The sequence below is a fragment of the Eleutherodactylus coqui genome, chromosome 3 (assembly GCF_035609145.1).
Source record: "Eleutherodactylus coqui strain aEleCoq1 chromosome 3, aEleCoq1.hap1, whole genome shotgun sequence".
In the NCBI taxonomy this organism is placed as follows: Eukaryota; Metazoa; Chordata; class Amphibia; order Anura; family Eleutherodactylidae; genus Eleutherodactylus; species Eleutherodactylus coqui.
In genome coordinates this window covers 297,471,426-297,492,552 of record NC_089839.1, presented here as the reverse complement: position 1 = coordinate 297,492,552, position 21,127 = coordinate 297,471,426, and the positions used below count along the sequence as shown (strand labels likewise).

The 21,127-nt window shown below is 44.5% G+C and overlaps 1 protein-coding gene across 1 annotated transcript in view; it reads left to right on the top strand.

The window, feature by feature from the left end:
• The window catches only part of COL24A1 (collagen type XXIV alpha 1 chain), a 276,971-nt gene that overhangs the window by 19,066 nt on the left and 236,778 nt on the right, over positions 1-21,127 (top strand). The window contains exon 2 of the mRNA XM_066597768.1: positions 15,516-15,574. Coding sequence (XP_066453865.1) covers positions 15,516-15,574 — 59 coding nt within the window. The remainder of the gene's footprint in view (positions 1-15,515; positions 15,575-21,127) is intronic.

The window sequence follows — 21,127 nt, the reverse complement described above, 5'->3', positions numbered from 1 at the left end:
CGTTCAAATGAACAATAATCATTCAGCGTAAACTCGGCCAACGATCAAACGATAAATCGTGAGCTTTTCGTTCATTTTATGCAAGCCTAAAAATCATCACTGGCTCGTTCACTAATCATTCGGTTTAAACACGGATCGTTCACATTCGCTGAATAAGTGAATGTAAATGACTGAACAATTTCACGTGTGAACGAGCAAACCATGTACCTGCCTGTATAAGGCCGCATGCACACAGGCTGGTCGGAGTCCGCATGTGGAATCTGGCCCTGGCAGCAGTGATGTCCGCGCGTACCTGCTTTTTTTTTTTTTTTCTCATCTCTGTACTGCAGATGGTCTACACGGCAGGCCTTCAGACATTCGCAGTACAGATTTTATTTTTTTTTTTTGTAAACTCCTGCTCTTCCTGCATCTTCGCTAGGGATCGCTATGTCAATTGCGGAAGGGCCGCAGATTGGACAGCTTCCATTGACTTCAATGGAAGCCGTCCACGCAAAAATGGAGCATGTTCAGATTTTCCATCCGCGAGTGGAAACCGCAATTGGTTTCCGTATGTGTGTGTATGAAGAATCGCTTCTTCATAGCATGCTACGGGCAGTATTTGTTGCGGAATCTGGAATCGGACGCTCACTGCGGATTCCGCAATGCAAATCTGCCCAGATGCATGCACCCTAAACAGGCCGCCCAAGTGAAAAAGCAGCAATTCTAAATGGACCCTTAGGTTAGATAGCACCCTATGTTAAATGTTGTAATTATTTTTTTAACACCCCCCCCCCCTTCCTTCCTATCAAAGACATAACTTGAAGCTCCTGGGCCCCAATGCAAAACCTGGAATGGGGCCCCCAACTATAATCCTTTATTCATAGTACTGGGCCTCCTATATGGAGAAGAGAGGCCTTATGGGCCCCCTAAGCCTCCTGGGCCTGGGCCTGGGTGCCACCGCATCCCCTGCATCCTTTATAGTTACACCCCTGCTTCCTATCCCCGTGCCCAACATAAGTAAAAACAAAATGTTTCCCTAATAGGCAGTCTGCGTATAATCTGCTTGTATAGAAAGCAACAACGGCCACTACAGAACGGCCACTACAGAACAAGCCGGTGAATAAACACTGCATTAGAACCAAGCTCATAAGATAAATACAGCGCCAGAACCAAGCTCCATACATAAATACAGCATGAACCAACCTCAGATATGACTCAGCCACTCCTACTTCGGTATATTGAGTTTAATAGGCAAAATTTAACTGACAAACTAACCAAAATGTGTTACTATGGGACCACTGCAGTGTCCGAGTTTTTGAAGAATTCCTGAGGGCCACTGATATCTGGGATTTATCAGGTCAAACTCAGTAACTCCATATAACAATGTTTCCATGTGCTCTGTGTAGCCAACTACATGGTGAAATGTTTCTATAATGTGCCCTCCCATAGAGAGAAGTCGGACTTCATCATAGAATGTTATGTAACACTGAAGTACTGATCCCGTCTGTGAAGTGCTGAAATTTAATTAATAGGGATGAGCTAGTAGTGCCTTAGCCGAGTACCTTCCCGCTCGTCTCTAAAGATTTGGGGAGCGGCAGGGGAGAGCGGGGAGAGAGAGCTCTCCCCTCCGTTCCTCCCCGCTCTCCCCCAAACGGGGAGATACTCGGCTAAGGCACTACTCACTCATCTCTAGTAGTTAATATATCGGTTTAGTAAAGTTACGTTTTTCGCAATGAAACGGCCTCCGTCTGCCACCGTGGCGCCATTTAACCTGCATCTCTTACCGTGCCACATCGTATCACATTGTGTCAAGTTAGTTTTGCAACATCTGTATTGTAAACGATTATTATTACATACTTTAGATTTCACATCGTAACGACCTGCAGCTTTTTCATTACTGATGTGTCTTCTGTCAGTTGAGTAAAAATTGCAATAAAATCCCCAGCAATGTCCCATACAGACCCAATCCAGTGGAGAATAACAAAAACATCTGCCTGCTTCATTTTCTATATAAAACCATCTGTTTTGTCCAGCTGCTGCTTGTAGATTATACTGGACTCCTCATTCTCCTTTTATTGCAGTTCATAAAAACTCTACGTGCCATTGTGTCAATGCTTTTTTATATGCTTATGACCATTAGTTGTAGCTGATGGTGGGGATGAAGGCTCTTCTTACTTGGCAGACCTGTTCACAGGTATCCGTGCATCATCTGTCGATCATCGCAATTTTGCCTTGTTTTTAGCATGTAACATTGCAATAGGATGTTCAATACTGGCCATAGGGGTTGTGCAATCTGTAAGGCCCATCTTTGCTGATGGGGCACCACCCTGTCATATAAAGCTTGCAGCCACCAAGAGTTTTTTTTAGGCTGGTTTCACCAGGGCTACAAAATCGCGGGATTTTGTAGCAATGCAACAAAATGTCTGTATGTGAAGGTTTCCAATGGGTTCCTTCACATTAGTTATGTTTTTCTGATGCTCTGTTGCTAGAAAAAAAATCATGGCATGCTCAATATTGCCACGATCTGTGAGGTTTTGTAGCCGATGTTTCCCTATGGAGCCTTTGTTTTTGTCGCTTCGCAAAACACATAAAACCGCGGTTTTTGTGCAATGTGAATTAAGCCTTACCCTGAAACTAAGCCCTAGCTGCACTCCCAAAAAAAAAAAGGAAATACTTACCTTACAGGTTTGGTCCGGGTCCTCCTGCTCTCCACAGCTCTGCCAGACATCCTGCAGTTTTCGTTCGCCCACAGAAGATCACTTCCTGATTGCTGGATTCACAAATCCCGCCTCCAGAAAGCGATGGCTCTGATTGGCTGAGCAGTGCTGGATAAACCAATCAATGCAGCGCTGGATGAACCAATCACAGCCATCGTTGCGGCAATATTGCTGTCGCCCGTGTGAAAGAGGCCTTTAATATCCATTGTTTTAGAGGGTTTCTATAGAGGTTATTTAGCACGATTCTTTCATTACTTCATGTATGGAGCTTGATTTTTGGTCATTCTACGCTGACATCCAGCGTAGAATGACCAAAAGTCCTATGATAGCGCCACTTCATCAGCAATTTACATACTGCTTTCTCAGGTGGCAGCTTGTCTCCATCTATATGTTATGAGATGTTATCTTGTGAGATGAACACTGGCCAGTGTGCTCATGGCAAGGGGACATAAATGATCAGAGTTTGAGTATATGAGGCATGATGGCGGGTCCCAAATGGATGAGACATTGCATTTCTGAGGTTGTGCGGGCATTTAGCATTGCTCGATCCACTGTGTCAAGTGTGTGTTGGGAAAACCTCATGGAAGGTATTGGTACCCACATTGGATAATGCAGTGGGTGCTCACAGATGCTGAACTGTTACAACTGGCGGCATCTGGCTAGAACAGTCTGTGCAAATAGGCAAGCGACTCTGGCAGAAATCACATCCACGTTCAAGGAGGAAGCCCCGAATGCATATTCCACAGGTCAGTGCAGCATTCTTTAGCTTCTATAGCAGTGTTTCCCAACTTCTGTACTCGAGCCATGCAAACGGTTCATGTTTTCTAGATTTCCTCAGTATTTCACATGTGATGTAGTTATTGTCTGTGCCTCAGACATTGCCACAGATGTTCTTACTATAGGATATCCAGAAAACATGACCTGTTTGGGTGTCTTGAGAACTGGAGTTGGGAACACTATTCTATAGGAAATGGCAGCAGAAGACCCACCTGAGCGCCTGTTATCACCATGACACTGGACACAGCGCCTCACCTGGGCTCGTGAGGTTGCTAGCTGGACCCTAGATAACTGGCATCATACTGCATGGTCCAATCAGTCATGGTACAAATTGTTTCACCACTGATGGTAGGGTTTGTGTGTTGTGCAGACCCCATGAAGCCATTGACCCCAGTTGTCTACAAGGTACTGTGCAGACTTGTGGTGGTTCCATACTGGTGTGAAATGTGTTCTCATGGCATAGGCTGTGTCTGTTGGTCCACCTAAAGACATCATTGACCAGTGCCAACTAGGTTTCATTGCTTGGTGACCATTTGCAGCCCTTCGTGGATTTCATGCCCACCAACAATGATGGATGATTCACTGCACATTCAGGCCCACGTTGTATAATTCTTTCTAGAAGCATTCTGTAGTGTTCTATGAATTGTGTGGCCTGCAGGTTCATCCATACATGAGCCCAATTGAACACTTATGAGATGTAATTGAGAGGTCCATTCACAATGAAGATCTTACGCCTACAAATACCACAGAGTTGTGGCTGCCTATCCAGATGGCATGGCTCAATATCCTTCCAGACGGCTTCCATCCGCTTGTGAAATTGATGTCACGTTGAGTTGTTGAATTTATCTGGATTAGCAAGGGTCCTACACAATATTAGTTCCACGACTTTGGGCATGTTGCTGTACTTGACATTTAAAGGGGTTCTCCAGCTTTTAGCTATTGATGGCCTAGCCTCAGGATATTATTCATCAGTAGTAGGTTGGTGGGGGTCTGCTGCCGGGAACCACCATCGATCAGCTGTTTGCCGGATCGGTGCACTAGCACACAGAGCTGATTTCTGCAGGAAGCAGGCAGCTGTATGTCTCTGCCTTGGTATTGCAGGCTACGTTCTCATTTACTTCAATGAATGTGAACTTTGTGTCTTGCAATACAGTATTTTCTATTGAAATGCCATGAAATTCTGGTTTGGGAAACCCCTCCTTAGGACCTTGCTTGAACACAGGATTTGTAGAAAAGACCCAAAGCATTATAATCGGGGAATTCCAGTCAAAATTAATTCTTGATATGTCAGAATAAAAAGGTCTCTATAGAGACAATAAAATACACTATTGGCAGGTGCTAAAGGGTGGATGACACAGATTTACCGAAAAATACAGCCCAATACAATACTTTTTTTTTAATCAATTCTTCACGTTGCAGTTTTCACATGATGGAAAAATACAGTTGAGCTACTATTTAATTGGTTTATGTTGAGGCCAGTTCAAAACAGAAAAGCACATAAAGTAAAATGATAGAATAGGCGGTGTACAGTAATGGTACAAAAAACCTCAACTAACAAGTCCTAATAAACAGTGATGAAATTAGATCAAGTGTTCTATAAATATAACTGTTACGTAGAAAGGCATAGATAAAAAGGGAGCGATGGCCACCACGACTCAAGAAAACCTATGCCTTCAAGTCATTAGTTATACATTCTTGAAAATTTTCAAAGCACAACCATAATACTATGGGCAAAGTGATTTGTTTGCCCAACTATCACTTCTAGAACACTTTTGTCTTTTATGCAAGAATGTTAGATTCCCATAGTTTCTAATTGTACGCCGTAATATTCTCCATTTGTTAAAGGCAATGAATACCTTTAGGCCTCATGTCCACAGGCAAATTCTGATTTAATATCCGCAGCGTTTTTCCTGCATGCGGATCCGCGCCCCATAGGGATGCATTAGACACCCACAGGTAGTTAAATACCTGCGGATGTCATTTTCCCCTGCAGGCGCGGGTCCGCGTGCAGGAAAAAATCCGTACATGCTCCATTTAGGTGCGGGTCTCCCGCAGGCTTCTATTGAAGCCTATAGGAGCCGTCCGGATCCGCAGGAGACCCGCGCCTGAATTAAACTCACCTGCTCCGGGCGATGCGTGTCTTCCTTCCTTCGCGGCCGGGAACTTCTTTCTTTGGCCCGGCGAATGTGCCCGGCGCATGCGCGCAGCACGCAGCCAGCGTGCCGAGCACATCCGCCGGACCCAAGAAAGCAGACCCGGCCGCGAAGAAGGGAAGACACACACGGCCCACAGCAGGTGAGTTTATTCTTATTTTGAGGCCTCTTGTCTGCGGGGCAAGAGGGACCCGCTGCGGATTCTCCATGGAGAACCCGTAGTGGGCCGGATTTTCCCCGTGGACATGAGGCCTTAGTGTTGTAGTAGCAATTTTTTTTTTTTTTTTAAAGCTTATGGCCCTTTTACGCGGTACGATTATACATTCAGAACCGTTCAGATTCCCACGCTCACGCAGAGACTGAATAACTGACAAAGAATTGTTCAGTCGTCCAATTTCTGCAGGCAGAATACTGAACGATGAGCCGTTCAGTATAAACAGCAGTCATTCACTTTTGGACGACTGTCTGCTTGCTGTGAATGGAAGCGAGGAGCGGAGAGGGAGGGAGAAAACGCTCCCCTGCCCGCTCCATACAGTCAATATATACACAAGGGTTTGCATAAAAGCTATAAGGTAACGCGTTTCAGGGCACACTGTACCCATTTTTCAAGCTTGAAGGGGTCCAGAGCGCCCTGGAACGCGTTGCCTTATAGCTTTTATACAAAACCCTTGTGTATATATTGCCTGTACTATGAAAAAAATATTTGGATGAAGATTACCTGCCAACATCCTCTCTACTCGCATTTGGCTAATCTGGACTGGGGGTGGGGGGGAGTTGGCTGTTGTCCAAAGCCCCCCAGTGAAGTAAGTTCTTTCATATTCCCTCCTACAATATACCATAAGCAGCGCAAGGATTTTTATTTGGTCTCACTGTGTGACTACTACCATAATAATATCCCTAAGGTCGATTAATCCCTAAGTGTGAACTTTTGTGTATATCACCACTATGGCTAAACCTGTGCATCAGATGCACCTCATACTTTATCCAGGTTATAGTAGACCCCTTTGGAAGGCAGTCTAATAGTAGTATCCCAGAAGACAGATGCCATCACCTTGGATATCGACTTCTTCACTTTGAACTTCTCTGGACATGGGAGAATCATTGCGTTTCCATTTTTTTGACTGTTCTCTTGACTCAGGGTCATATATAGAAATCCACGTCTCGTCCATCGTCGTCAATTTTGACTGAAATTGCTGCAAAATTTCCCAGGAGTCTTCCACTCAGACTTGCTTTTGATCTGCTGACACACATTTTGGGTCACATTCTGAAGACACCTTCCTTATGTTCAGATGATTGTGAATTATGGACCCAGCTCTTTCTCTAGAAATGAGTCTCGGCTGTTGTCTTAGGAGAAATTTGCCGGTCTTCCAGAATCATCTCATGGACGGCGTCTCTGGTTTCTGGAATGGTCACCACTGAAGGTCTCCCTGAATGTTCATCATCTGTGTTGAAATGGCCGGTTTTAAATTTGGCAACCTAATTTTCACTCTTGAGTACGAAGGGCGCTTGTCACCTAATGTTTTCACCATGTCACCGTGAACGTCTTTGGCCGACATCCCTTTCAGGAACTTCATCACCGCTCAGCTCTCCTCTGCAGTGAAATCTGCTGTTGTCTTCAAACCTGCATAACCTAAGAATTGCACATGAGGTCAGGCCAAAATTTGTTCACAAAGTATTACAAAGATTAAGTCTTCACATGATAGAACTTTCAATGATGTGAAAATAATTGAAGGTCAAAAAGCCAAGGACTTATCAGCATCCCATCCTATGCGAAAAGGTTAAAGGCTCCTTTTCTGCATAGGATCCTTTTCTAATTCTGGATTTCTGCACTTGAGGAAGAAATGTACAACAGAAGTTCACTTGTCGTGGGCTTGTTGAGTTCTTTGATCACTGAAGATATTCTGCGCTCGTGGTATGATAATTGAGAGCAGAGGGTACCATAGAAGGTAAAAGAAAACATACCGCCGACTATTTCGCTAGCAGTTCGGTTTACTGTTCAGTAGATTTAATCTGGGAGGAGGTAGGGTTCATAGTCTTTGGCACCAATATTATATAATCACATGTATAAGTGGGGCCATACCTGACATTATGTGTTGTATACACAAAGTTCTATTCGTCAACCTGAAGGAAATGTTGGAGACCAGCATAGTAACATAGTATGTTAGGCTGAATGAAGACAATGTCCATCTTGTTCAGCCTGTTTTAACCTCCCTGTTGATCCAGAGGAAGGCAAAAAACCCCAAGAGGCAGAATCCAGTTAGACCTTATGGGGGAAAAATTCCTTCCCGACTCAATAATGGCAGTCAGAGTAATCCCTGGATCATACTCTGATAGTTCCTACCTGTCTGTAGACCCAGGTCAACAACTCGCTGGTCACCTAATGTCTACATCCTATAATATCATAGCGCTCTAGAAAGACATCAAGTCCCCTTTTAAATTCTTCTATGGATTTTGCTATCACTACATCTCTAATTGTTCTCAAAAACCTATCAGCCTCGTGAGATTTGCAGGTCTCGTTATCCCATATAATATCTGGATTATTATAGTCCCCCATAATAATTACTTCGTTGCGGTTTGAAACCTCTTCTATCTACCTTAAAAGTAAGGTTTCCGTTTCTTCTGTTGCTTTTGGTGGCCTATAGAAAACCCCTCTCAGTATTTTGTTATTTTTATTCTCCCTGTATTTCTACCCACAGGGATTCAACGTTCATCTCCTGCCTCTATATTCTCCCGTAGCCTCGGCATTAAGTACGATTTAACGTACAGACGCACCCCTCCCCCTTTCAGTTTACCATGGTCTTTTCTGAAGAGATTGTAGCCTTGTAAACTCACCGCCCAATCACACTTATCAAGCTATGTTTCCGTTATTCCAACTATGTCGTAGTTTTCATCAGTTATTCTCACTTCAAGCTCACCCACTTTACCAATCAGACTTCTTGCATTCATGGTCATACAATTTATAAGTTTTTTTTTTTTTTTTTTGTCTTTAAATTCGTTTTGCTACTAATGGTACTATTCTAACTGTTCTAACTGTACTGATCCTACCGCCTGCTCGACCCCCATTCCCATTTCTTAGACCCAGGTTGCTAGCTACACTAGCCACCCCCTTATTTCTCTTTTTGCCCTCCCAGCCCAGTTCCTAGTTTAAACACTCCTCCAGCCTTCTAGCCATCTTCTCACAGAGCACTGCTGCACCCTCCCCAATAAGATGCAGCCCGTCCCTACGGTAGAGCCTGTAGCCGAAAACAAAGTCATCCCAGTTCTCTAAGAACCCAAACCTCTCCTTCTTACACCAACTCCGGAGCCACTTGTTTACTTCCCTAAGATCCTGCTGCCTTTCTAGTGTGGCTTTAGGTGCATGTAGTATTTCCGAGAAAAACTACCCTGGAGGTCCTCACCATAAGCTTGGACCCTAAGTCCCTGAAATCATTTTTGAGGGGCCTCCATTGACCTATAATTTGTTCATTGGACCAGTCTGATGTGGGTTGGTCTGGTTCTTTGAATGGGCCAGCAGCCTCCCTGGTCACCAATAACTCATAAACATACCAGACAATCTTGGGTAGCACTCGATGAGCGTAGAACACTTGTCTGTCATGGGCTGGATCATGATACTGGCACAGAGAAACTCTGGAGCCATATTTTAGATGCTTTCTCAAGGCAAAAAGTGAACTTAAAACTGATCTCTCACCAATCGGCAATAACAATCATCCAGATGATCACCTTATCACTGGCAGTTGACGGCGTAAGGTAGACAAGCAACCGCAAGGCACTCTCAGCTTTACCGGCAATAATAAACAGAAGCGGTACGCTCGCCACCTTCTTCTTCTTCAGCTTCGACAGCGGGCCTTTCTCAACTCTCTCTTAAAGGGGTTTTCCAACACTAAACTATTGATGACCCATCCTTGTGATCCCCACCAATCCGCTGATTAAAGTGACGGTGGTTGGGTGAGCACGAATGTCGCCTCAGTCCATACCAGGCACAGCACTGTTCATTGTATAGCAGCTGTGTCTGGTATCGCAGCTCCATCTCATTCACTTGCATGGGTGGGAGCTGCTCTCAGGCAATATGACGAATGAATGTGAGGTCACTGGTCTGAGAAGAGACAATGGCGCTTGCTGGAGCACCGTGGTCTGTTCAATCAGCTGATCAGTGGGGATCACAAATAATGGACCCCCACTGATCTTTTATTGATGATCCTGAGGATGGGTCATGAATAGTTTATTGCTGGAAAACTCCTTTAATTCGCAATTGACAAGTGCTTTGAATATGAGCTCCCACACCCTCACCACAGTGATCACGACTCTTCCCAAGGTGTTGACTTCTCAAGTCTTGTGGGATCACCTGCTCCTGAACTCATTTCTTCCGTCCATCTACAATAATATTGAACAAAACAACCTAGTTTTAAACATCACACTCTACATGTATGATCGTCCTAAACACTTCTGGTACCTTATAAAAGCATCTATGCTAGATAGATAATAATGACTGGCTAATGCTTGGGGGTCTCTAACTCCTGTCTGTGTGGAGCTGCAAATAGTGATGTACTTGGGCCCTGGCACTGGTAGTAATCATTATATGACATTAGTTACTGGTAGTTTGTCACTGTTTCGTTCAGTTGTGGTGGCCATTTTTTTCAAAAGTGATTATGGGAAGTGCAACCATAAAGTTGTCACTTTTAAATTTGCTTGTCTGTAAATCGTCACTTTGTCATTGCTTGTACATGCCAACCAAACGACACATGGTCTTCAGTTTCTGAGAAGCTAAATCAAATGTGACAATGAAAATAGATGCAATTCCTCTTGTCACTTGTGAAATAGTGGACTGTGTCGAGATGGTATATAAAAACTGGTACATTACCCCCTCCAAGGATTTGGGGATTTTACTCCTTTATTGATGCAGATGGTCATTTAAAGTGAACCGATCATGTCCTATCAGCTTGTTAAACTAAGTTTTTATGAACTCCTAGAACTGCTGAGTCTGGGAAGTGATTAATATATTCACCAGCCTCCATGCATGGTCCATTGAGCAGACTCCATGTCTTCATAATGAGAAGACAGCGTGTGTGTGCGCTTGCACTGTAGACAAGGCGTTTGCTCAATAGAGCGATTGCTGGATTTGCAGGTGGACAGCGAGGTACCGAGGAAGTAGGGGAGTAATACAAATCACTCTCTGGACTCCGCATACACTGTCCTATGAGCCCATAAACTTAGTTCATGGGGTTCATAGGACCAGATGAGCAGGGCTGTAGAGTCAGTAAGCCAGACCACCGACTTCTCAATTTTCCCGACTCTGACTTATTCATATACTGTAGGACTCCTTTTTTTTTTTTTTTTTAAATATACATTTATTGTATGTAAATGGTAACATCAGACCTTTCATCTCCATTATGATAAAATAATGAAGCAATTTAGATAAAACATAAAATCTGTTTATTGGGATACAATTTTCTATAGCTGTTTCCACATTCTAGTTATCAATGTTTTTAATAAATAGGGGTTTAGATAAATGGGACATATTTTATGGGACATTTCTAAACTTTTCTACATATCAATGAAAAAAACAACAAATTCTGCATTGAATTCATTGTATATGTGTAAAAGCTGGAGTTGATACATTTAGACCGAAATGGGACTCGTGAATCCACAGCCCTGCAGCCAGGTACCCTTTAAAAGAACTTTAAGGGGTTATTTCCATAGTATATAATTATGGCAAAGCCATAGGGCCTCTGGGACTTGCAGCTATCTCTAGATGTGAGTCCCACTGGTGTCTAAATCCACATGAGGCATGAATAAAGAGGTGGTGGACATAACTCTTTCCATGCCCTTTTATGTGAGTTGTAGAAACAAACAAGCGAGTTGGTGGCCACCTCGCCAAGTGGGATGGAAGTCAGGAGACCCACATCAGACATGGGATTTGTGAGTACAGGGGAAGCGCTAGGCCGCATGTTGGAATGTTAGGCAAGGTGTGTAGGCACTGTTAATGGAAAGAGTGTTATGTGACTAAATATGTGCATGATCCTTCTATGAAGGGGGGGTACTATTGTATCTTGTCTCCACCACAAGTATGGGTAGAGACCTAGTGATGGACTGTATCCACCCAGTGTACGCCCACAAGCTGCTGATAGGCTAGCTGGTGCAAGGTCATAGCAGCGTGGAATGAGTTTTGGCTTGGATGGAGGGTTAGTTTCAGTGTTAGGCTTACATTATTAGCTGTAAATACTTCCATGTAAGAGCAGGGCGGCATTCACATGGAAGCATTTACAGCTAATAATGTAAGCCTAACACTGAAACTAACCCTAACCCCCTCTCCCCTGCAGCCTCTAACCCCCCCCCCCCTGCCGCCAAGCTGTTGCCAGGCCCGTGGACCTCCATCCAGCCATGCAGAGAGCTCCCCCCCCCCCCCCCCCCCCCCCCCCCCCATTTCAGCAGTGCAGTAGGTAGACAGGAGCAGCTATGGCATTAGCAACGCTGGAGGACGAGGCCAGTACCGATCATTGTGTGCATGCCACTGCGGCTGTGCAGACTGATAGCGCAGGAGCTGTGAGCAAAGAAGGGAGACGGAGGTGAGTGACACGATCTGGGAGGCCAAACATGGCAACGTGACTGACGGGAGCCGGGAGGGTCGGGAGGCCGGAGCCCAAACCTGAGTGGAGGCATGAAGGAACATCGGAGGGGGGAGTGAAGCCAATCAGGAACTGGGGCGTCACCTGGCTGTCAAGCAGCCGAACACTTGTCTCCACCCATACTTGTGGTGGAGACAAGATACAATAGAACCGAAGGGAGGGACCGGGGGATGCAGACGTGCAATTCCTGGGGAGGAAACCGGAACATGGGCACTGCAGTATGGGTACGTGCAGAGCAGGGAGAAGGACACATACTGCCATCCGAAGAGCAGAAGCTGATCCCTAAAGGGCCACCAGCCATATCGCCCCACAGGCAAAGCGAGAACGTCACTGAATTACCAGACTGCTTTTAGCCGATAGCCTGCTCCTAATTCCTGGGCCGCTGCCTTCTTTGAAGCACAGAGCCTGTAGAAACTGACTTTGTGCAAACCACCGTAAGTAACAACCCAGAACCCGGGTAAACCAACATAGCTGCTGTGTGAACAGGCTCCAAGCTCTTAAAGGCTGTTGAATCCCGGATCCTGGACTTACAGTGAATATTCTCAGTTCGGTTACTGGTCTTGGACAAAAGGCCCGTATGCAGACATTGAGACGTTCAGAACTGTTATTATGTTCCGTTATTAAATGTACATTAAGTAGCAGTATGAGTCAGAAGGCATCATTCTAGAGTCATAACCAGAGTATCCGGTGGGTTGCCATGCCTTGAGTCCAATATGAGGTAGAATGTCACCAGATTTAACCTGGCCTGACCCGTGCCACGAGAGTTTTATGAGCCTGCTGTCTATCTGTAAAGACAAAGCGACTATGATGCTTATTACTATCCAGACCCCACTGCAGACTGATATCAGTTCCCGTAGTTCTGTTGACGCACTCTACGTCACCAGTCCAACTTCCAGCGGTAGGGACATCGCCCCTAAAACCCCAACTCTCCTGCTTGTGACATGTGGATGTGTGATAAGTGTTTATGATGGGCTCATGCACACAAATCTAGGAGTCCCTATGCATGCCTTCAATTCCATACAAGTCCAGCAAAAAAGAACCGCTAAATTTCTTGGGAGGGAGGCATTGCCTTTAAGGGAAAATCTACATAAAACTGCACCATGCCAGGGCTCACTAAGTCCAATAGCTCTGTTGTATGGAGCTGCTGGAACTATATATGCCTCTATACCTGCCAAGTGCATGAGGCTTAAAGGGGTTGTCTCGGACTTAGACTATTGAAGACCTGTGCTCAGTAGTGAGGGTGGTCTGCCACTCAGGATCCAAGCTAATTCCTGGACTGCTGAGAGTGCAGATAGCACTGTCCGTATTGCAGTGGGCTGGTGTGGTACTGCAGACACAGCTCACATTGGATTCAATAGAGGCTCTGCCTGTAGTTCTGTACCAGGCAGCTGCAATGTTGACAGCATTATCGACTTACAGCACTGACAGCAGGCTCAGGAATCTGCTTTTTGGCGGGGTTCCAGGCGATGGACCCCTGTCGAGCAGCTAGAGATGACCTATTTGGAGGGTGGGTCATCAATAGCCAAAATCCTAGAAGTCCCAGATAACCCTTTTAACTTTGGTCTATGCTAGGATGTAAAATTGGTCTGAGTGAACTAACTGCTCGAAAGTAAAAAAACAAATTCTTCTACTGAATGATATTTTATGCCAACTCGTGTGTTTTGACAACAATGTACGTTGTCCTCTGTTCAACATCCTGAATAAAGTTTATTTGAGAAGAAATAATTAAGTGCCGAGTAAAGCAGAAGACGCATCCAATCATGCTGACACTTCTATGCTGGAATCTGCCTCAGAAAGTGAAAGCTGTAATCTGATTGGTTACTATGGATGACAGTGCTGTTTGTTGCCCATAGCAACCAATCACAGCGACGCTTTCATTTTTCATGAACAGATCATGAAATGAAAGCTGCCCTGTGATTGGTTGCTATGGGCAACACGTGGCTTAATTCATCCAAACTGTATAACAGTGAGACTATCCCTGTTGCCCATAGCAACCAATCAAAGCTCGGCATTCATTTTACCAGAGCACTTTCAGAAATGAAAGCTGTGCTGTGATTGGTTAATGTGGGCAAGGAGGACAGTCTTCCTGTTAGGCCTGGCTCATACGACCAGGTTTCCGGCGAGCCGTGCACAAGCATGTTCCAAGCATGCAATGACAATACACGCCAAGATGAAGCATGCCGTGATTGCTTTTGCACACGTATTTCGCGCAACTTGTATGAGGTGCACAATGAAAGTATATGGGAGGTTGCTACTGTGTATTATGTGCGCAAAAACTGAGCGGATAATAAGCATACGCTCGTGTGAGCCCGGCCGTAGACCGCTATCATAAATGAGGCCAATAGAGTTTTTACTCTTAGGGCTCATTCACGCGGGCGTATTCAGCTTTAGTTCATGAAATACAAAGCGTTTTCATGATACGAAACCGCTTATTACGTGCCTATTGTTTTTTTTCCGTGTCTACGTTTTTATAGCATTTTTCACATGCAGAAGGCCCCATTGATTTAATGCGTAAATATGTATGTATCGTGCGTATTCACTGCATACTTATATGATCCAATTGACTCTCTGTATTACGTGCGTAATATGGAGCGCGATTACGCCCATGTGAATGAGCCCTATGGCTAACTTCACGCAGGTGAGTGCGATTATGGGGCCGTGGCATAATATCGCGCTTGCCGACATGCGTTTTTTTTTTTCCCGTGAAAGTGTGGCGTTTTATCACAAAACCGCCTTGTATCACTTCAGGGAAGTAGCGATCGAAGGATGGCGGAGTTTCTCCCATTGTTTTCAATGGAGAAACCTCACATCGCATCGCGTGCTCCTAGCGTTGAAAACAATGGGCGCTGCGATGTGAGCGCACGCCCAAAGATAGGATGTGCTGCGAATTATTTCCTGCATCGCGGTATCCTAGAGGAAAACATTGCTTATGTGTATGAGCCCATTCAAAAGAAGAGTTCATATTCGTGCGAGATTAGCGCGTCTCGCAACGTAGAAATCTCGCACGATTTTCTCACCCTAGTAAAGCTGGTCTTGGGCTGTGTTCACACCTAGATGATTGTGTCGCAGGTCTGCAGCAGATTTCACATTTTTAAAGTCAATTGAAATGGAAAGGGTGAAATCTGCTGCAGATCTGCACGAAAATCCGCCGCAAATCCGTGACACTTGAACGCACGTTTAGCCGATTTTCATAAATCCGCCCCTTTTGTTATTCACATTATTATTTTAGTGTTTTATTAACATCTCCCATGTTTGCTTCCTTCCAGGATAAGCCTGCTCGCTGTCGTCGCGGTATGCACAGCTGTCGGTGTCGCAGACAGACGAGGTGAGAGGACATTTTTGCATTTTCTTCCGAATCCCTGCAGTGTGACGTAGCGTAGCGACCGCGAGACCCGGCCGTTATGTTACAAGTAATGACCTTTGGAAACAATCTCTTCAGCTGGTGACATTCTGTCCTGCAGGATAAGGCCCTGATTGTGACTCTCCCGCCCGTGGGTGTTGTGGGGGCGCCGACGACACGGCCGCTCCGGGAATTACATTGTATTTAAGTGTTATTAAACAAATGGAAAAAATCAATAAAACAGCAGGATGTGATTATGCTGATGACAATGCCTGGTGCCGCCGCCGCCGAGCAGCGCGGCTTCCTCATGCAGACATGAAATAAGCGTCTTCTGGTTCTGCTTATTTCATGTATGAAATATATTTCCAGAATAAAGGCTAGAAAATTTGTTTGTAGTTTCTGTCAGGGCGGTTGGGAAGGTCAGGGTTACGTGCGCAGCAGGCCGCAGAAAAGTAGGCCGCCACCACACGTTTAAGAAAATCTGTCTGTCGCCCCTAGCAACCAATCGCAGCGCAGGTTTCATTTCCTATACTGCTGAGGTAAAATGAAAGCAGCGCTGTGATTGGTTGCTAGGGGCAACCAAGATTTAGGCAGCTTTCAGAGTATGGTGTCCTGCTGAGGTAAAGTGAAAGTTGTGTTTTGCTTGGTTGCTATGGGCAACAAAGATTGTTTTGCCTCTTTTACACGGGAAAATTCTCGTTTAAATGAACGCACAAGCGAGTGACATCACCGCTAATTGTTCGCGCTCGTGCAGAATGCTTAGACAGGCAGGTCGTCGCTGAGAATCGCTCACTTCTCGCTCAGCACTTCACATTCACATGTAAACACCGAGTGGGGAGCGTTTAGACGTAACGATTATGGCGCAGTTTCGTTCATTTAACTAATGCTGAGCAACAATCGTTACGTGTAAATGGGCCGTTAGACAGCTTTCAGAGTGTGGTCACTGCGGAGGTAAAATGAAAGCTGTGTTGTGATTGGCTACTATGGGCAACAAAGATTTAGATAGCTTTGAGTGTGTTGCCCATAGCAACCAATCACAGCACCGTTTTCATTTTTCTGGCTGCTGAAGTAAAATGAAAGCTGCGCTGTCATTGGCTGCTATGGGCAACAAAGACACACTTTCGTTTAGACAGCTTCCATGAGGGTGGACGTCGCTTGCGGGGTTTTTTTGCGCGTTTTTTCACGCGACTGTTAATGGGACTTTCTAATGTTAAAAACGTATCACACAAACTTGCAATGCATTTTTAACATTAGAAAGTCCCATTGACAATCGTGTGAAAAAAGCGCGCAAGAAAAACGCAAGTGGGTGTCCACCCTAAGGGTGTTTTCACACAGGCGAGAAAAACGTGCGACGTTCGCATGATGTGAGCTTCAGTAAAAAAGCAGATTATGAAACCAATGATTTACAATGGTTTCCTTCCTTTTAGCGATGCTTTCTCTGATGCGATGTTGCGAGAGCACGCCGCGATTTTTTTTTTCTTTTTTTGAGCCTCCTTTTTATCGCATTGCAAAGCAAAAACTTGCGTTGCTATTTTAACATTAGAAAGTCCTATTAAATTTCACAAAAAAATCGTACACTATAAAAACACGTAAGAAAACCCAGGGCGCGGCAGCGACGATTTTGCAAGAAAAAGCAGCGCTGTAACTCGAAAATCGTGGGGGATCGTCCATGTGGAACTAGCCCAAGGGTGCTGTGCCGGCCTACCTTTCTGCAGCCACCCTGTATATGGGAACACCTTGGTAGATGACGGAGAATTGATACAGGAGCCTCAACGTTTGTAATGGCTGGTCATAATAGGTGCTTCCGTACCAGGGTTATAAAGATAAAGGGGTGTTCCCAATATGGACTTGGATTGGCCGCTGAGAATAGGGGCCCATGTCTCGCCTCTTCTTCATGGTGGGCTCACTGCACCGCCCGCAGTGCTGTGGAGATTGAATGGTATGGCGGCTGAACATGCGAGGTGCCGCTCCTTTCATTTCAATGTGGCTGACAGAAATAGACCAGTACAAGCGGTCGACTGTCTCAAATGCGAATAGAACGGCGCCGTGCGTGCGTCATCGCCCCGCCATTCAAGAGGGGAGGAAGACACAGGACTTCTGTTTTTAGGATTAGTGGTGGTCCCAGCAGTGAGAGCGCCACTGATCACATTTTACCACCAATACTATAGAAGGGTGATAATAGTCCGTGCAGCAATTTTTCTTTTTCCCGCACCTCAATGTATTTGACCCCATTCAAAAGAATGGGGTTTATATTTGTGCGATTCGCAACACACAAATCTCGCACGATTTTCTCAGCCAAGTGAAAGCGGCCTTAAGTGGGAAAAAAAAAGTGGCATGTCCTATCATTGGGCGTACCCTCACATCACATCACTAATTTTTTTTTTCAATGGAGCCGGTATAGCATCGCACAGCTTGCTAGGTGCATGCGAGTGAGGCGCGGAGGATCGCTACTTTACCGACGTGATGCGAGAGGGTTTAAACACAAAAACGCCTCGCATCCGCAGGGATATCCAACTCTACCATTCTATGATGCTCTGTAATGTAAACCCGCCCGTGTGCAGGAGGCCTAAAGTAAATCATAGCTTGGGAACAGTCTCTATTTATTAAACATAACTTTTAATACATGTGCATTAAAACCAAATTCCCAAGTTCAAGATAAATTAATATATTTATACCTATGCTTAAAGTAGCGCCGTACAAACTGTCCTGCCGATTCAACAACCCCAACAGAGCCTGAGAAAAAATGGAATCCTCAATATTGATATTGCATTAATACATATGTCGGGTATTACTGACGGTTAGGAGAGGCGATGAAAAGGTTTCCTGGTTTAATCCAACTACATCAGTATAAACCGATGCACCTGCCCTGTCTTGACTGTATTATGCCATTATCTTACAGCGGAGCAACTGCCCTGACAAGGACAACCCCGGTCACACGGTGGAAGCCCCTATAATGTCCAATAGAGCACCTTACAGTGCATAATCTGTTACCAGTGCTAAAAAAAAATCATTTCCCCACCTATGCATGGTTCATTCAATGGATCCAAAGGTCCTGAATCATAGTTTCCTCAGCATACCGATACTGACACCTAAAATAGTCTGGTGTTGATGGTTGCCTCAATCTCTTAGTCTTACTTGTTGCAGCAGCCCAGTCACAGTCCTGAAACACCTGGTGCAGACTCACTCTTGGACTCATCTGGTGCAGACTCACTCTTGGCCACAGTCTTCTCTTCAATCCACTCTACTGCACTACTCATCCGATGGAAAGATGTTTGTAGCAAGGGTGTACACTCAATGATGGTTACCTCCTGAGTTTTTACTGCATCACACTCCTGTCACAGCTTTCACACAGTCTGCGTCAATTGCGCACTCTTGTCAACAACAACCACGTCTTGGCGAGAAGCTACCCCTCAAACAAGCTTTGCCATGAGTTCATGTGAGCAACATGGCATGCTCATGCTGGTTGAGGCTAGCTACTACTGCACTCCCTACTAATTATGGCATCTGGGGGCCATTCCTCTCCAGTGCCCTATTGATTAGGGCATAATTACTTTCCACACTTCTGAGAGACCCTGCACGTTGCACCTTGCGAGAAGAGGATTACGTGAGTTGCAAATACAACCCTAATTCCAAAAACGCTGAGATGCTGTGTACAATGTAAATTAGAGAAAAAAAGAATGCAATGATTTGGAAATCTCATCTAACTATATTTTATTCACAACAGAACATAGATCACATATCAGAGGGGGAAAGTGAAATATTTTATAATTTAATTAAAAATGTAACCCCCTTTAGAAATTGATGGCAGCAACACGTCTCAAAAAAATTGGAACAGGGGCATGTCTACCATTTTGGGGCATCGCTTCTTTTTACAACAGTCTGTAAACGTCTGGGAAGTAAGAAGACTAATTGCTGGAGTTTTGGGAGAGGAATGTTGTCCCATTCTTGTCTGATGTAGGATTCTAGCTGCTCCACAGTCCATGGTCGTCTTGGCGGAATTTTTCATTTCATAATGCGCCAAATGTTTTCTATTGGTAAAAGGTCTGGACTGCAATTATACTAGTTCAGCACCCGCACACCTCTTCTCTGAAGCCATGCTGTTGTGATAGATGCGGTATGTGGTTTAGCATTGTCTTGCTGAAATATGAAAGGCCTTCCCTGAAAGAGACGTTGTCTGGATGGTTGTATATGTTGTTCTAAAACCTCTATATACTGCTCCGCATTGATAGTGCCTTGAAAAGCTGCCCATGCCGTAGGTACTAATGCAACCCCATACCATCAGAGATGCAGGCACTGGAATTGTGCGCTAATAACAAGCCGGATGGTTTCTCTTCTCTTGAGTCCATGGGATATGGCATCCATGGTTTCTAAAAGGAATTTCAAATTTTGATTCATCTGACCACAGAACAGTTTTTCATCTTTCCTCGGTCCGTTTTAAATGCACTTTGGCCCATTTGGCCCATAGAAGACTCTGGCGTTTCTGGATTGGGTTGTTCTATTGATGCTTCTTTGCATGATATAGCTTTAAGTTGCATTTGTGGATTGTATTCTGAGCTGTGTTCACAGGCGATATCTTCTGGAAGTATTCCTGAGCCCATGCAGTGATTCGCATTACACAATCATGCCTGTTTTTAATGCAGTGACGCCTGAGGGCCCGTAGATCTCAAGCATTCAATATTGACCGTTGGCCTTGACCCTTGTGCGCATGAATTTCCCCACCTTCTCTGAATCTTTTGACGATATGTACTGTAGATGGTGGGATATTAAAAGTCTTCACAATTTTAAATTGAACATTTTTGTGAAATTGTGGAAAATTTTTTTAGACACATTTTTTCATAGATTGGTGAACCTCTGACCATCTTTGCTTCTGAGAGACTCTACCTTTTATAACATGCACTATTTATACAGTCATTTGACTTAGTAGAAAATTCACCCTCCAGCTATTTTTCACTAGCACCATTTTTCCAGCCTTTTGTTATCCACGCCCCAACTTTCGTGAGATGTCGCCGTCATCTATTTCTAAATGAATACCGTAAATGTTTTTAAATTAAAAATGTCTCCCTTTCATCTTTTGATGTGTTCTATGTTCTATTGTGAATAAAATATGGTTGTATGAGATTCCAAAATAATTGCATTCTTCTTTTCTTTACATTTATTTACACTTTACACAGTGCCCCAACTCTTGTAGAATTGGCATTGTATAATGACTCCACCTGCAAAATACAAGCATACAAAAAGCAAAGCATTGTATAAGGCAGCATAATAAGGCAATAAAACATAAACACCTCTCCACTCCTCGCACATATTGGATCTATTACGATGCCTGGAAGTCATATGGCGCTTTCCGTAACATGGAGAAAGGATTAATAGTAAATGAAATAATGAATCCAAAATTAGAAGCAGATCAAAATATAAAGCACTAAGTAAATCCAACATCCATTAAAATAATCAGTTCGAAAACGTCCGGGTCCAAAGAATGGGAAAGATGTTAAAATTCCTATAAGAGGCTTAAAGGGGTTTTCCAGGGCATTAAGAAAA